At 47.5% G+C, this 17291-nt stretch overlaps 2 protein-coding genes across 2 annotated transcripts in view; both read left to right on the top strand.

Moving 5' to 3' along the window:
* The first annotated feature begins 121 nt into the window (after window positions 1–121).
* LOC107115743 (zinc finger protein 397-like) lies at window positions 122–6623 on the top strand. Its single transcript, XM_015417505.1, has 3 exons — window positions 122–718; window positions 4112–4214; window positions 5743–6623. The coding sequence occupies exons 1-3, from the start codon at window positions 122–124 to the stop codon at window positions 6621–6623; spliced, it is 1581 nt and encodes a 526-aa protein (XP_015272991.1).
* A 6992-nt stretch (window positions 6624–13615) lies between these two features.
* The window catches only part of LOC107115742 (zinc finger protein 721-like), a 34336-nt gene continuing 30660 nt past the window's right edge, over window positions 13616–17291 (top strand). Inside the window, exon 1 of the mRNA XM_015417504.1 lies at window positions 13616–13757. Within this exon, the coding sequence (XP_015272990.1) occupies window positions 13616–13757 (142 nt within the window). The remainder of the gene's footprint in view (window positions 13758–17291) is intronic.

Below are 17291 nucleotides of genomic sequence, written 5' to 3'. Positions count from 1 at the left end.
GGAGAAAGAGATTCCCATAAGTCCTAAATTAGGGGACGTATCGGAAGGGAGAGGAGTAGCCCCTCATATTCTCCAGGCTGGGAGTATCAGTGAAATCCTGAAAAGGAGAACAGAGCATCCAATGAATCCCGCAGGGGAGGGATCCCTTTCCCTTGAGGAGTGGGAAGTCCAGTGGCAGAAATTCCTCAGGACTCTGGAGTCCTCTCACTCTCCATGGGGAATCTCCCCCTTACCAGAGAAACTGTCACCCTGGGATGATGCCAAGACCTTTTTGGCTGCCTTTGAGCAAGTGGCCGAGGCCTGTCAGTGGCCCCAGGAAGAGTGGGCGACCCGACTCCTGCCGGCCCTCAGCGGAGTAGCAAAATGGGCCTTTAGCAGTCTGGATATGAGAGACAGAGAGGATTATGGGAAGGTGAAGGCGGCCATCTTGCAAGCAGAAGCCCTGAGCCGGGAGAAGCAGCGCCAGCAGTTCAGGCATTTCTGCTACCAGGAGGCTGAGGGGCCCCGGGGGGCTTACAGCCGACTGCAGGAAATGTGCCGTGGGTGGCTGAGAGTGGAGAATCGCAGCAAGGAGCAGATCCTGGAGCTCTTGGTCCTAGAACAGCTGCTGAGCGTCCTGCCCCCGGAGATCCAGAGCCAGGTGAGGGAGAGCGGCCCTGAGAGCTGTTCTCAGGCTGTGGCCCTGGCCGAAGAGTTCCTGTTGAGGCAGGAGAAGCAGGTGAGGCCCTTCTGCTGTGTGGGTCCTGACCGCGGGAGGGCCTGTGGTTGAGGAGGGGCCGCGATCTCTGTCCATATTGGCATGGGGAGAGAGAGAAGGGGACTCCCAGGGTGTGATGGGAGGCCTTGTTGCCTTGTTTCCACCTGAATCCATGGTTTTGGGGTGGGGAGGAATTCTCTCTCAATCTGGGAAGGAATATTTGGTCAGCCTTGAAGGGTTGGCCCTCTGTGACAGTTCGGTGCTTTCTCGGCTCACCACCCTCACTGTCACATCTTCCAGTACCACTGACCGAGTAGATTTTCGGTATGGCATGGGTTGTGAGTGGTCAGTGAGACAGTTTTAGTGAATAACTGTGCTGGAATTATGAGCTCCTATTATAAAGGAAGCCTGGGGTGGTGGAAGGGGAATCTGAGGTACTTTCTACTTCTTCCCACCAGGGGTCATTTCGTAGAAAAAGAGGCGCAGGAGCTCATTAGCATAACTCATTAGCACAATTTATTTGCATATGCCACACCCCCTGACATCACCAGAAGTGTGATGAGCACCGCAACCCTAGAGTCGGACTCGACTGGCTTTCGAGCAAGGGAACCTTTACCTTTACCTTTTTAGTATGTCTGGGGCCTTCTTGGTGGCATTGCCCTAGGCGTTTACTCTGCGGCAAATAGTTGTTACTGCATAAGGACATAAAAGAAGCCATGTTGGATCAGGCCAGTGGCCCATCCAGTCCCACACTCTGTGTCACACAGTGGCCAAAACTTAGGTGCCATTAGGAAGTCCGCCAGTGGGGCCAATACTCCGGAGGGAGAGTTTGTGCCTGAATAAAACTTGGTCTTAAAAGTGCTACTGGACTGTTTTGGACCGGGGGGCCAGGGGGAGCTCTGCAACTTACCTGGCTGCTTCTTGCTCTGACTGAGGGCTGCTGGGAGCAGGGGGTGAGGCTCGTTTCATGTGCCCGCCCCCTGGGATCTTTACTGCCGGAGCTCCACTCCTGTGCGCTCCTGCAGGAAACGACCCCTGCTTCTCACCACCCTTTCTTCTGGAGTGATCCACACCAATACCTTCCTTTCACAATGGAAAAAGATACATTTATGGTCTCTCCTTTAGAAGGGCTCAGTGCTTAGTGGTGGATGAGACTAGGAATGTCATGACCTGGGGTTCTCTACAGCGAGGGAAGCAGAACTCTGCTTTAAACCGTTACACTTTCACAACACTCACAGCTTTACTGAGCTTACAGGGTATTGCTGTCAGAGGGAGAGAGAAAATTATTTCACTTGGAACGTCTCCTTAAACTCAAGAATTTCAGCATGTCGAACTTCAGAAAATTGAAACAGGTCAAAAAGGATGAAAGGAAATACTGCTTCACACAGAGAGTGATTAAAATGTGGAATTCACTGCCAGAGGGTGTCGTGATGGCTACAGGAATAAGTCTGTGGCTACTAGCCACGGTGGCTGAGGGGAACCTCCACATTCAGAGGCAATAAACCTCTGAATCCCAGAGCCAGGAGGCAGCATCTTGGGGAAGCCCTCTGCCTCTCTGCCCTGTTGTTGGCCCTCCAGGGGAACTGGTTAGCCACTGTGTGAGAGACAGGAGGCTGGACTAGATGGATCATTGGTCTGATCCAGCAGGCTGTTCTTATGTTCTCAGGGTCAGCTTGTCTCTTGGGATATTTCTTTCAGTCCCCTCACAAGTCACTAATGCAATATTTCCCTAAGGTAACACAGGACTCCTGCCTCTCTATCAGCCCCTGATTCCTAAGTACCTATACTATAGGTATCTGAGCCCTTTTCCTTCACCAACGGAAGCCCAGCTACCTAACTAATCTCCAGGATGTTAATCTCTTTGTTGTTTCCCCTGTTTTTCTGTCACTTCCCCAAGCCCTATCTGAGGTGAAGACAGACTTTCCCTCCATTTAACTCTCCCAGAGGTTCCACAGCCTCTTATTGGTGATGCCATTTAGTGTCTGCCTACTCCCCTAAGCAGTGACTGGCTGGGATGCCTGGAGGGTAGAACTAGAGGCCGTCTATCACAATCTCCCCCTGAAAGAACAGGGGGTTTGTGGGTACACTAGATTCCTGCCCCCTTGCCATCTCCACAGGTGACAGGTGTGGCCTGGAACACCATCTGCAGGTGTTGACCATGAGAATCCTGAAGATCCCCTCCAAGATCCTGCCTTTTGGTAGCTGCCAGTATGTCTGGGGCCTTCTTGGTGGCCTTGCCCTAGGAACACTAACTCAGCTTAGACAGAACACTGAGACTGTGGGAACATAAGAGAAGCCATGTTGGATCAGGCCAATGGCCCATCCAGTCCAAAGACTCTGTGTCACACAGTGGCCAAAACCCAGGTGTCATCAGGAGGTCCACCAGCAGGGCCAGAACTCCAGAAGCCCTCCCACCCTTGCCCCTCAAGCACCAAGAATACAGAACATCACTGCCTCAGACAGAGTGTTCCCTCTATCCCTTGTGGCTAATAGCCACTGATGGACCTCTGCTCCATATGTTTATCCAATCCCCTCTTAAAGCCGTCCGTGCTTGTGGCCACCACCACTTCCTGCAGCAGTGAATTCCATGTGTTCATGATTCTTTTTGCGAAGAAGTACTTCCTTTTATCTTTTCTAAATCTACTGCTTATTAATTCCATTGCATGCCCACACATTCTTGTATTGTGAGAAAGGGAGAAAAGAACTTCCACAGGTCTGAATCCCAGACACTATCACCATTTGAGAACTGGACTCAGGCTGCCCAAAAGTGCTGCCAGGGCACGATCCCTGCCGTGTGGCGGGGCCAGGAGCTCTTGTTTCCCCCCCTTGCACCTTTTCAAGTGTGGAATCAATTGCAGTATCTCCAATGCGGCCTGCTAAGTTCTTCTTCCTCCCTGGCTCAGCTGTCAGCAGGCTCCTTCAAGCTGGTTTTGTAATGTTCCTTAATGAAAGTCTGTCCTGGTTTTTCCCTTCTGCACAGTGAATCCTCTACATCAGTGATGGCGAACCTTTTAGAGACCGAGTGCCCAAACTGCGACCCAAAACCCACTTGTTTATCGCAAAGTGCCAACACAGCAATTTAACCTGAATGCTGAGGTTTTACTTTAGAAAAAACAACTCATACATTAACTTAAGATGATCCAAACAAAGTAAGGAAAGCAATCCCAAATGCTGTCATGTACTTAAAATTATTTGGCAGAGAATTCGACACTTTAATGGTGGTCTGGGCCTGGCTGGGGCGATGGCACGCGTGCCCACAGAGAAGGCTCTGAGTGCCACCTCTGACACCCATGCCATAGGTTCGCCACCACTGCTCTACATCCTGGGTAGGAGACCGAGCCCTCCCCTCTCTTCATCTCCACCCTCTCCGGCTCTCTGGCTCTGCCCTGAAAGGTGCCCTCTCTGCTGTTGCAGGTGCCCTGGGAGGAGGCGGATGGGAGCGTCTCTGAGGCAGGCGAGGCTCCATCTGAGAGGAAGCTTTCGATGGCTGTTGAGGAAGAGGAGGCCGGCCCACTGGGTAAGGTGGGAGGGAGACCTTCTGGGGCCTAAAATCCAAGATACCTGGAAGCTCCTTCTGGGGCTGAGCTCAGCAGGGGTTCCTTCTGTCTTTTCAAGGTCTTCTCTGTCCTTAGATTCTTCTGAGGACTGCATATTCTAGGAAGAGTGACCTATTCTGGATATTCTAGGAAGGTGACCTAACAAGAGGCCTGCTGGACAAGGCCAAGTCCCACTGACTCTTGTCTGCAGTGGTCAGGCCCTCACATGGATAACCCACGCTGGCCAGATCTTGAAAGCTAAGTGGTTAGTACTTGGATGGGAGACAGCTAAGGAAGCCCAGGGTTGCGAGGCAGAGGCAGGGAATGGCACATCTGAACATTTCTTGCCTTGAAAACCATAAATCGGCTGTGACTTGGCAGCACTTCCTACTAGCACCACAGTAGTCAGCTAGACGTCATCCGACCTTCCCTGTTCTTTGCCGCTCCCCAATATCTAGATTTCCTTCAAAAAACCTGGGAGGTCCCCTTTGGACTGTCTGGGTCACTCGATGAGGTCCTGGCTTCTCCCCTAATTTTCAGAGGCTAAAAACCAACTACTCACGCCCGGTGGAACGCCTATCCCCGAAACTCTCTGAATTTTATGTGAAGCAGAAAATCAAAAGGCGTTCACAGCAAGTGAAATACAAATAGGGGAATGGATCTTCACCCCCCTTTTCCCTTAAAGTGTACATATGGGGAGTTTTGAGGAAGGGAGGGAAACGCAGGTGATTTAAAAGTTCCCACTGCAGGGCCAGGCCTGGTAAAAAGTGTGTCCAGTGACTTAGTTTGGAGATGAAAGTGATTTTGAGGGAGTAATTGAAATACACCCCAGGAGGCAGGAGTGATGAATCTGAGACTTGTTTTTGTTTGCATGGCTGCTGATAGTCTCTCTCTCTTTATTCCAGCAGGAAGTATAGGTGAGACGGCCGAGGAATTCCAGGTACCAGCATTGGATAATTCTAAAAAGGAAGAGTCTGCAGGAAACTTCAGGAATCTAGAAGGAATTGAGAGGAAGGAGGGAAACAGCAGGGTCAAGAGGAGGGATAAACCAATTCCTTGCCAAGGAGGGGGCTCCCATGACATCCCAGTCCAAGAAGAAAGGCCGACCAAAAAACAAAGGAACAAAGGGCTCCATGCTAACCAGAAATTCCACTCCAGGGAAAACGAAAACGAAAGTATGGCTTTTGGAAAGACCTTCATTCAGAAAATGAATGTTGTTTCCCAGGAACAAATCTGCATGGGAGAGAAACCATGTAGCTGCTTGGAGTGCAGAAGGCACTTCAGCTGTCTAACAACCCTTACTTCATATCAAAGAACTCATTTGGGTGAGAAGCCATATAAAATACTCAAGAGTGTGGAATGATCTTCTCTGATGCAGCAGGCTTTAATGTACATTTAATGTACAACAAGAAGAAGCCACTGCAACATGTTGAGTGTGGAAAAAACTTCAGGTGGAGATATGACCTCCTTGCTTGGGTGCTAACGGGATCTCTCTCTTTATTCCCACAGGGGAAGATCAGGAGAACGAGGAATATGAAGAACTGCTTCAATTATCTCCAGATAAAGCCAAGCCTGAAGAGTTGAATGGAAACTTCAGGAATCAAGATGAACCAAAGAGGCAGGAGAGATGCCACATGGATGACAAGAGGGATGAGCAGGCGATTTCCATGAGAGCAGGGAATTTCTGTGACATACTTCACATAGTGGAGGAAACATACAAGTGCTTGGAGTGTGGAATGAACTTCTCAGATCAAACTCTATATAATATTCATTTGCAAATGCACAATGGAAAGAAGACCCATCAATGCTTGGCATGTGGAAGGAGTTTTCTTTGCAGAGCAGAGCTCCTTAGACATCACCGAATCCACACAGGAGAGAAACCTTACAGCTGCTTAGAATGTGGTAAGAGCTATTCACAGAAAGCAAACCTTATTCAACACCAAAGAATTCATTCAGGAGAGAAGCCATATAAATGCTTAGAGTGTGGAAAGTGCTTTGGTTGGTATAGCGAACTTCAGCGGCATCGAAGAATCCATACAGGGGAGAAACCTTTTCAGTGCTCAGAGTGTGGAAAGAGATTCAGTCGTACTTGCCATCTTCAACAGCATCTGAGAACCCACACAGAAGAGAAGCCTTTTGAATGTTCAGAGTGCGGAATGAGCTTCAGCTGGAATGGCAATCTTCAGCGACATCAAAGAACCCACACAGGGGAGAAACCTTTTGCATGCTCAGAGTGTGGAAAGAGGTTCATTCAAAAATCCAGCCTTCAACAACATCAAAGAATCCACATGGGAAGAAACCACATAGCTGTTTTGCCTATTACTAGAGCGTCTCTCCTATTTCACACCTTAAAGACAACTACAGAGTCCCCACAGGTTGAAAAAAAATAAAGTCTTGGAAAGATCTTGCATCTGCACAGAAACTTTACCATACCTGTAGATGCCAAAAAAAAAAAAAAATCAACTCAGGGAGAAATGGTATAAATACTCAGATGGTGGAAAGAGTTTTAACCATGACTGAAATGTGAACTGATCACACAAGAAGAAAGCAAAGATGTATTCTGAGAGTGGAAGGGAGATTCAAGACCAGCTCTGCACTTCTTAAGCTCTGAGGAATCCACACACAGGAGAAACCTCAGAAGTGTTCAGTGTGTGGCAAGAGGCTGATTTCAGACCTTCATGTTCCTCAGATGATAAAACTTTCCTATAGGTGGTTCTGATGAGGCTCTTCTTCAGTTGCTGAGGTATGGAGAGTTCAGAACATACTTTCAACAAAGAAGGGCCTTTTCAGTTGTCCTTCTCTCTGAAAAATTAATCTGAAGAACTAACAACATTTCCATTTGCAAAATCCTGTGAAGAAATAGAGAAGCTGATATCTACAGCCTGTCTGTGTGTGATGTAAGACAGTGTGAATAGCTGACTTTCCTAATTTACAAATGGTTCCATCTGGCAAGTAGGCCTAAGAAGCATCCCCACAATCCAAAGGATTGTGACTTTTTCAGAGACTCACCTGTGGGATTAATTCAGATTGAAAAGGAAAACTCGATAAATCCAAAGGGGCCCTTAACAACACACAGCATCCTTGGAGTTGAGTGGATATCCTTACAGTTGGAATTTGGGAGATGAATGTTGTAAAATACAATTTCCCCTTGAGTCTCCTGACAGCATCAGGAAGGAGACGTAAAATGCCCTTTTCTGTGTTTTTGTGGGATTTTTCTACAAACTGGAATGAAAGGAAACGTTTAAAATGTTAGTCCAGCGGAAGTGCTTTGGGAGGTTTTAAACACTGTCTGTAAAGCTGTAAGAAAGAACCTCTCTGGCACGCCCTTGAGACTGGCACCTTTTGCTACAACTGATCCCCAGATATTAAGTTCAAGATCCAGAATGTTGGGTTATAACTGAGTGGATCTGAGTCCAAATCCACACTTGGCCTGAAAGCTCACTGGCTGATTTTTGGCCAGGCACTTTTTGAGCCCCAGGATGCTTTACAGGATAGCTGTGAGGATTAAATAGTATTCATCTGGGGTGAGACTCTTCTTATGTGCAATGGATTGATAAGTACAGAAATCTCAGGATTTTGGTGGTAAATGGCAGGCCAAATAACAGCTTTTTGGTTGGTGTGGGAACACCCAAGCCATACTTCTAAATTCTCCTTTTATTGACAGCAAGCAGTGCAAATTGCCCATTTCACAGGAGAAACTGGCACTAAGCCCTAGGTCTGAAATCTGAACATGGGCTTCTTCTCAATGCATGTTTCAGGCAAGGTTTTGGAACCACAACAGCTTTAGTGGCTGTGAGGGGAAAACCTGCTCTGGGAGAGGGAGAGGGGGAAGAGAGCAGGCCTTGACAAAGATTCTCTAGCTTTAGGAGCCGGAGTTATTTCTCAGCCTTCTGAGTGTTATGTTTTTATGACCACACTTTCCCGTTATTGCTACCACAAATCCTCATCCTAAACTCTTCACAGTTCCTCATTTTCTTTAAAGATGTAACAAGAGTGTTGTAGTAGATAAATGGGTATGGGGTGACCCCTGTGGCCATCACAACAAAAAGCTAAACTCTGTCCTTTAGCTAATTGAACACTGTAGAAGGATTCAGGTGGGGTAGCCATGTTGGTCTGAAGCAGCAAAACAAAGTGTGAGTCCAGTGGCACCTTTAGGTATTATTATTAATTAACTATTAGGAATATTAGCATACCTTGAAGAAAACTCTGTTGGGTCTTAAAGGTGTCACTAGACTCAAACTTTGTTCTACTACTTCAGATCAACATGGCTGCCCACCTGGATCTAATTAAACACTGTACTTCTACTGAGAATCACTGAGAGGCACTTGCAATAAATTGTTGATTTAAAACATATTAGGCACCACAGTGAAATGTGTAGGGGCCATGGTACCCTGGCGCCTGGGATTTGTTGGGCTCCGGTAGAGTGTCCCTGCTGACTTTCCATTGATACTGTAACACAGACCATGGTATCCTTCTGTACCAAGTAACAAAGATGGAGACTGGGGACACCATCCTGTGGTACTTCCAGTTCTGCCCGGCCAATTGGTCCCAGGAGTGATGCGGAGGACACTGGTTTGCCGTGTGCCACAGGGTCCCAGAGGGCTCCATCTTGTCCTCCATGGTGTGAGTTCTGGAGAGTCTCAGTGGTATCTCCAGGCCTGGAATGAGAGGCTCCTGGAGACATGGGGCAGGATTTCTCTCTACTGCCCTCTCCTCCCTCTAAACAGGACCATGGCTCTGTGGTTTACACCAGAGTGGGAACAATCAGAGCACAAGGCTGAGCAGAACCACACCCTGCTAAGCGCATGGAAGTCAAAGACTTCAACAAGGATTTGGATCGTACCTTTCAAGAAGGCTGAGAGCAGAGATGTGGGGCAGGGAATTTCCCAGGGCTTCATTTCCTTTACCACTAAAAATTATACGTCTCTAAAGATTCATTGTTTGCTAAAATTAATAAAACTGAATTGGTGCCATTGCCAGTATAATATTGTTTGGCAGTTTCCACATTGTAATGAATGTTTTCCAGATAATTTCAAGGTTAGACTACTGTAATGCACTCCACAAGGGTCTGCCCTTAAAGAACAAACTCCTATTGGTCACTGTTGAGCACCAGGCGGAACATGCGGGTCAAACTCATTCCATAAACACTCCATTGGCTACCAATCAGTTACCAAGTTCTGTTCAGGGTTCTAGTTTTCACCTAAAAAGCCTTGATTGGCTTGGGACCCATATACCTGCAGGCCTGTTCAGAGATTGTATGAAAACAAAGCAGGATTGTGGTCTAGTGAAGTGTTTGCTGTATCTGCTGTCCAGTTCTTACTGCATAGTTTCTCTGTTTGTCATTCTGTTTTTCTGCCTTTGTTTACTCCTTATTTCTTCCTCCCATAGATGTGAACAAAACCCACCCCAAATCATGAAATATCTTTTATTTGAACCCAGGAGCAAGGTGGGGGGTTTGCTTCCATCCCACAACCCCCTTGCCCCGTTGACTTACCTTCTCCTGTCCTCCTTTGATGAGCCTGGCCCAGGTGTGAGGAGGAAGAGACTCTCTCGCTCACCCACTCCTAGCTCAGGAGTATGAAGTTGTCCCACGAAGAAGAAGAAATTGGATTTATACCCCGCCCTTCAGTACCTGAAGGATTCTCACAATCTCCTTTCCCTTCCCCTCCCCACAACAGACACCCTGTGAGGTAGGTGAGGCTGAGAGAGCTCTCTCGAGAACTGCTCATGAGAGAACAGCTCTGAATGAACTTGTAACTGGCCTAAGGTCACACCAGCAGCTGTATGTGGAGGAGTGGGAAATCAAACCTGGTTCTCCCAGATTAGAGTGTGAGACCCTTCTTGCAAAAAATGTTTCAGGTGGGTCGCCATGTTGATATGAAGCAACAGAACAAAGTTTGAGTCCAGGGCACCTTTAAGACCAACAGAGTTTAATTCTGGGCATAAGCTTTGGTGTGCACGCATACTTCTTCAGATACACTGAGACGGATTTCCTCAAGCATTACATACAGGAAGGGGGTTTAACGTATGGTCTGAAGTTCTAGCTGGTCCTCCCTTCAGGTGCTTATCTTCGGCTGCAAGACTGAAGAGGCATGGAGTTTTCTGGTTAAAAGAGATTGTCTTGTGTTCATAAAAACCCATGCTGGGAAAATTCCCACCTGGAGGTCCCACCTGGAGGCTGGCATCCTTGTGCCTCTTGACAGGACAGGCCAATAGGCCCATCACAGAGAGTTTGGGCCTAGGATGCCCTGAATCCTACTACGCAGCTGCCAAAGACATGTCTTCTGAATACAAAACGCAAGTAGAAATCTTTTGGGTAGAGAGATCACCTGCCTTCCTAAATATTAGGTTATATCTTTAATCATGAGGGAAGCTGTAATGGATATTTAAGTGCCTCCTGCCTGTGAGTGGGCTTGGGACACTGGAGCAAGGAGACGCACGCAGATTATTATTAGCTTGCGTGTTTAATAGGGAGGGGAACAGCTGTAATGGTTATCTAAGTCCCACCCTAGCCTAGGAATTGTGTGTGGAGTTGAGGCACATCTGAGTATTCTTTGGGTTCTGCTTTCATCTTGTTGTGTTGGGGGTTTTTTTTGACAGTTTAAGGGTGCGGTCAGATGGCATGCTGAGAGCGGGTTAAACTGCTCTGGTTCTAACTGGATTATATTTGATCTGGATAATCGCGATCACACTTACCTCCCTTATCCTGCTTCACAGCGCAGTCACGTCGCTCCCTGGCCTCTACACTACCAATGTAGTGGGAGTGTGTGTAGGCAGGTTTTTTAAAAAAATTCCCCTCAGTTTGCGCATGCGCATAGGCACCCCTCCATAGAAGGGGGGGACTATCATGGCGCATGCACAGAACCACCAGGGCGAATCAATCCAGCCCCTCCAACAAAAGACTTCCGTTTAAACGTTTGACCTGAAAATGGCCTCTGTGAGATCCCGAACTCATCTAAACGCTAAAATAAGTGACCGTTTAAATGTCAGTTTTCTAAACATGGCGGAGCTCCGCCTATGTGCACACTGCCAACGCATTAAAAAAATGGCGGGCGAAAAACGGTAGCCTTGGGCAGCTTTCTAGAGGGGAGGGGGTTGAGGCACCTGGAAGCGGCTCGACACTGCAGGAGCGATCAGATGTCAGAAAAGTGCGACTGGAACCGGAGAATCAGGAAAACACCACTTGGGGACCTGGTAGCAAAATAATCCGGTTTAAAGGGGGTTTTGAGCAGGAAAGCGATGGTTGGGGATGGTGTGCAGATGTTGATGTGTGAACGTGCCTATGAAACCCGTTTCTGAAGCATAACGGGTCACAACACCAGATCAAACAGCGTGTCTGACCGCACCCTAACTGCTTTCAACAGTCTTGTCTTGAAGATCTATTCTGGAGGCTGAGCAGGAGATCCTTTGGAAACCTTTCTTAGAGTGGATCTCCCTTTGCCTAGAAGCTCCCTGGGTAAATTCAAGGGCCAGAGAGTTGGATTGTGACTGGGTAGATCTGGGTTCTAATCCGCACTTGGCCTGGAAACTCACAGTTTGAATTTTGGCAAATCATTTTCTGAAACTAATGTACCTTACAGGGCTGCTGTGAGGATGAAATGGTGAGTGTGTGTGTGTGAGACCCTTCTTACAAAAAATGTTTCAGGTGGGTCGCCATGTTGGTCTGAAGCAACAGAACAAAGTTTGAGTCCAGGGCACCTTTAAGACCACAGAGTTTAATTCTGGGCATAAGCTTTGGTGTGCACGCATACTTCTTCAGATACACTGAGACGGACTTCCTCAAGCATTACATACAGGAAGGGGGTTTAACGTATGGTCTGAAGTGCTAGCTGGTCCTCCTTTCAGGTGCTTATCTTCGGCTGCAAGACTGAAGTTTTCTGGTTAAAAGAGATTGTCTTGTGTTCATAAAAACCCCTATTGGGAAAATTCCCTTTGAATTTAGGAAGTCTTTCTGTCAGATTAACAATGAGGGGATACCTGGGCAGTCAAATGTTAATAATACTCTAATAATTAGTATTATTATGATTATCATATGGCATTGTGTGTAGAATAGCCAGGAGAGCCTAAGATCGTCTGGCAACCAGAAGCCCTTTAGCGTTATGCACCACTAGGTGGCGAGCTAGTGTTAATAATATTCTACAAGCCTGGCAAGAGCAATTAAGGAGCTCAACTGATTTCAACTTAGAAGACCTAATTCTGTTGCCAGACAAAGTTCTCAGGTGCTGCTCGGCGTGGAATTTAGTATTCCAGGATCATAGAATCACAGATTTGGAAGGGGCCATACCGGCCATCTAGTCTACGATCAGCCCAGAGCATCCCTGACAAGTGTTTGTCCAGACTTCATGGCTGCCATGGCAACAATGGGACTCTCCCAAGTCATATCAACCTCCACACATGAAGCAGGCCAATCTTTTGTACAGGGCTTGATCTGAATAGTGTGGTTGTTTGTGAACCAGTGCCATGGTTAGCACTTCCTTGTAAGGGTCAGTTTGGGGATGGCCATTCCCCCCTGCAGGGGCAATGAGGGTATTTATATTTGCTCCGTGGAGACTAATGGATCCTCATGGCTTCCAAAACGCTCTGCAGGATTTATCTGAATCTGACTGAGATTTGGAATAGAGGTCTTCAGGAAGCTATTGATCGGATTGCTCCCCGACACCTTCTGTGCCCTCCTGTCTCTGTGTGGCTCCTTGGTATAATGAGAGTCTTAAGAGATTTTAAGAGGTTGCTCAGACAGCTAGAGCGGAATTGGAGATGGACACAGGATGAAGCTGTGAGAGACCCAATTGAAGGCCTATGAGGTGGCAGTGAAAGCGGTGAAAAGAGATGATTTCGCTGCCTCCATTGCATCCACTAGCTTGCAAGCAGCTCAGTTATTCAGATTGGTTCGACAATTGACCACCCCTTTGGTGTGTTCTAGGAGCTGCAGTGGCTCAGAGGTTGCTGAGCTGCAGACCAGAAGGTCCGTGGTTCGGCAGTTCGAGACCCGAGTGCCGCAGGACGGAGTGAGCTCCCATCTCTGGCCCCAGCTCCTTCCAAACTACCGTAGCAGTTCAAAAGCAAGACATTGCAAGTAGATAAATAGGTACCACTTTGGTGGGAAGGTAACAGTGTTCCATGCACCTTCGTGTTTAGTCATGCTGGCCACATGACCACAGAAATGTCTTCGGACACTGCTTGCTCTTTGGCTTGGAAACGGAGATGAGCACTGCCCCCCAGAGTCGGATTCGACTGGCTTTCGAGCAAGGGAAACCTTTGCCTTTACTTGGTATATTCTGATACTGATTTGGCTCTCACCTGTGATTCATTTGCAAAAGATTTTGTGGATAAAGTCTCTAAGTGCCTCCTGGAGTTGGCGGCTGAATTTGATAACAATAGTAGGATGCAGGCGCCGCTTGTACAGTCTGGTTCTTTTTTGGAGTCTTTTGGCCTGCTAACCCTTGTGGATCCTGACAGCTGTGAAGCCGACTACCTGCTTATTGGATCCTTGTCCCTTGTGGCTGGTAAAATCATGCCACCAAGTGGTAAGTGGCCTTTGAGGCAGATGATTAATTTGCCTTTCACAGGGCTGCTTCCCCAGCTCCCTTAAGAAGGCGATTATTAGACCTGTACTGGCCCCAGCGGAAAATGTAGCAGATGAACTGCCTACTGAAGGAACATGAGTTCTAACCTCTGAACTTTTCTGCAGTAGAATAAGAATCAATTTTGCGACTTTCTTGGACTGTGAGTTGGCACTATCTGGTAAAATAGATTTAATCCTCTCTGGTCTAGAGCCCAGAATAAGAACTTTGTTAAAGAAACCCGCCTTAGATAAAAAGGAGCCGGCCAATTACCATCCAGTGTCTAATCTACCTTTTCTGGGGAAGGTAATTGAGCGACCAGTAGCTGCACAGCTCCACGTTTTCCTGGATGAGACATCTGCCCTGGACCCCTTTCAGTTGGGCTTTTCAGAGAGCCAGTTTGGTATAGTGGTTAAGTGCGCGGACTCTAATCTGGGAGAACCGGGTTTGATTCCCCACTCCTCCACTTGCAGCTGGCTGGATGACCTTGGGCAAGCCATAGTTCTGTCAGAGATGTTATTGAAAAAGAGCAGTTTCTGTCAGAGTTCTCTCAGTCCCACCTACCACACAGGGTGTCTTTTGTGAGGAGGAGAAGGGAAAGGAGTTTGTAAGCCACTCTGAGACTCCGAGTAAAGGGTGGAGTATAAATCCAATCTCCTTTTCCTCCTCCTCCTCCTCCTCCTCCCCTGGCTTTGGGACCAAGACAGCACTGGTTGCTTTGGTTGACTATCTCCATTTACATCTGGATAAAGGCACGCTGGCCCTGTTGATCCTTTTGGATCTATCAACAGCCTTCGATACAGTTGACTATTTGATCCTGATTGATGTCCTTGCCTCCCTGGGGGTAAGGGGCACCGCCCGTAGTTGGTTCTCCTCATTCCTCCAGGGATGCTCTCAGAGGGTTGCTATTGGGAAGGAGAGATCTTCCCAAGGAGACCTGAATTGTGGGGTCCCACAGGGTGCAATTCTCTCTTTGATGTTATTTAACACATATATGCACCCTCTCACTGAAATCCTCAGAAGGTTTGGAGTTGGGTGCCATCAATATGCCGACGACACCCAGCTTTTCCTCCTGCCGGATAAGCAGCCAGCAACAGGGCTCTTGGTACAATCCCAGTGCTGGATGCGGTAGTCCAGTGGTTAAGTGGGAGCTGGCTGAAGCTGAATCCATCCAAGATGGAGGTCATGTGGCTGGGAAAGAGGGAAATGCTAGCCAGGGGGTCACTCCCAAGACTCAATGGTGTCCAGTTGACAGCTGTAGACTCTGTAAAGAATCTCAGGGTGTGGTTGGATTCTGCGTTATCATTGGATAAACGAGTGTCCATGGTGGTGTGGTCATCATTTTCCCACCTGCGCCAGGCCCACCAGCTGGCTCCTTTATTTGCCTGGGTCAGACATTGTCACACTGATCCATGCAATGGTCACCTCCAGATTGGACTACTGCAATTCGCTCTACATAGGGCTACCCTTGAAAACGCTTCAGAAACTGCAGGTGGTCCAGAATGCAGCTGCCAGGTTGCTGACTGGAACATTATGGTGGTAGGCTTATATTATTCCAATTCTGCGGCAGCTCCCCTGGCTACCAGTTAGCCTCTGGATCCGATTCAAGGTGTTGGTGTTAACCTTCAAAGCCCTTAATGGTCTGGGACCCGCATACCTATGAGACTGCCCCTCCCTTTGTCCCTTTGGTCATTGCCAAGGGGCCTCTTGCAGGTGCCTGGCCCCAGGGTGGCTTGCTTAGCTGTCACCAGGGGAAGGGCCTTTTCAGTTTTGGCCCCTTCCCTTTGGAATGCACTCTCAGATGACACCTGTGCCCTGCCAGACTCTTTAGTTTTCGCAGGGCATGCAAAGCTGATTTAGATTGGCCTTTGGAGGATAACCACGTGTTTGGGCTGTTTTAATAGTGGTATGCTGGGGGCCATATATTTTAATGTTTTAATATTTTAATGTTAATATTTTATATTCGTTATTTGTTTTTCTGTTGTTTTTACCTTATTGGCTTTAATGTTGTAAGGCATAGCCGCGCACCAGGAAGGTCCACCCAGTAGGAGTCGCTGCCGGAAGAAGATCCAGCCGAGACACCATCAACTCGAAGTAGAACGAACCCACCATGAAACAGAGACGAAGAACAACAAAACAAAACAAAACAAAGCAGCAACAACACACCCTGCTCGGGTGCCCGGTAGGCATTCACCTCCCCCCTGTACTATGTCGCCCTAGTTAGAAATGTTGATTGCTTCTCTGTAAACTGCTCCGAGCCTTCGGGAAAGAGCAGTATATAAGCTGAATGAAATAAATAAAATAAATAAGTCACTATGACACCCTTTGGGTGAGTGGCGACGTTAAAAAAAATTGAATAAATAGTCATGGGGTTCTTTTGGGCTGATGGCTCTTGTGGGTTGCAGAGTGAGTCCCACAGGCTTAGCATCCTCCTTGAACTTTGGTGAATGCTATCCTTTGTGCTCTGCCTCCACACTTGGTGGGATGCCAGTCCTATCCTTTGTGCTCTGCCTCCACACTTGGTGGGATGCCAGTCCTCACGCTCCAGGTGGGACCTGGGGATCCCCTGGAATTACACCTCATATCCAGACCACAAAGATCAGTTTCCCTGGAGAAAATGGATGCTTTGGAAGATGCTCTATGGAATTATATCTTGCTGAGGTCCTGTCCTCCCCAGGCTCCATTCCTAAATCTCCAGGAGTTTCCCAACCTGGATTTGGCAATCCTACACCCCCCCCAATCCCCAGCTGGTGGCCAGTGGGGACCTGGCAACCCTAGGAATAGGTGCCCTTTTGATGTTAATCCTAGTTCTCCGCTGGTTGACAATGCCTCTGAGCATAAACAAACTTCCAAGCAGGGGAAGAGATCTGGAGCACTCGAAAGCTGTTAAGTGCCATTTGTTTGGTCCTAAGTAAGAAAAATTATTCCGTGGGTTGTGATACTTCTGAGCCTCTCAGAGTGCTTCTAGAGACCTACCCAAGGCCCTGTTTTCTCAGGGCAAGAGATGCTTCAAAACATTACGTATAAAATTTGAGTCCAGTGGCACCTTTAAGACCAACGGAGTTGAATTCTGGGTATAAACCAGAGTTGCCAACATCCAGGAGGTAGATAAACACAGAAAACACCGTGTTGAAATAATAAACACAATATTCACATGTACTTTTAGCTAAATATATTTGCTTTTTATACACAACATCAACTCTAGTGTATTGTAAACACTTTCAAACTACAACATCACATTTCAAACACTTTCAAACTAAGTTATATAACATGAAGAGTCCAACTGTCTTCTTCCTGATGGAGGATAAATACCAATGTACAGTTATTTGTACCGAACAATGCAGCAACCTATTGTACATTTCCCAAGTGATGATCCATCAGGTAAAGCTAGCAGGCAGCTTGTATTTCTCACTGTGATGATTCAGCTTAGCAAGCAAGCCTAGTTGATGTATTTTCCCATGAGGTGTAACATCCAGGCAATGCCCCCTCTAAGCGGTG

This window comes from Gekko japonicus, unplaced genomic scaffold (genome assembly GCF_001447785.1).
Source record: "Gekko japonicus isolate JY-2015 unplaced genomic scaffold, Gekko_japonicus_V1.1 scaffold3967, whole genome shotgun sequence".
Classification (NCBI taxonomy): domain Eukaryota; kingdom Metazoa; phylum Chordata; class Lepidosauria; order Squamata; family Gekkonidae; genus Gekko; species Gekko japonicus.
The sequence above is the reverse complement of the archived record's forward strand: the minus strand, read 5'-3'. Positions and strand labels throughout refer to the sequence as shown.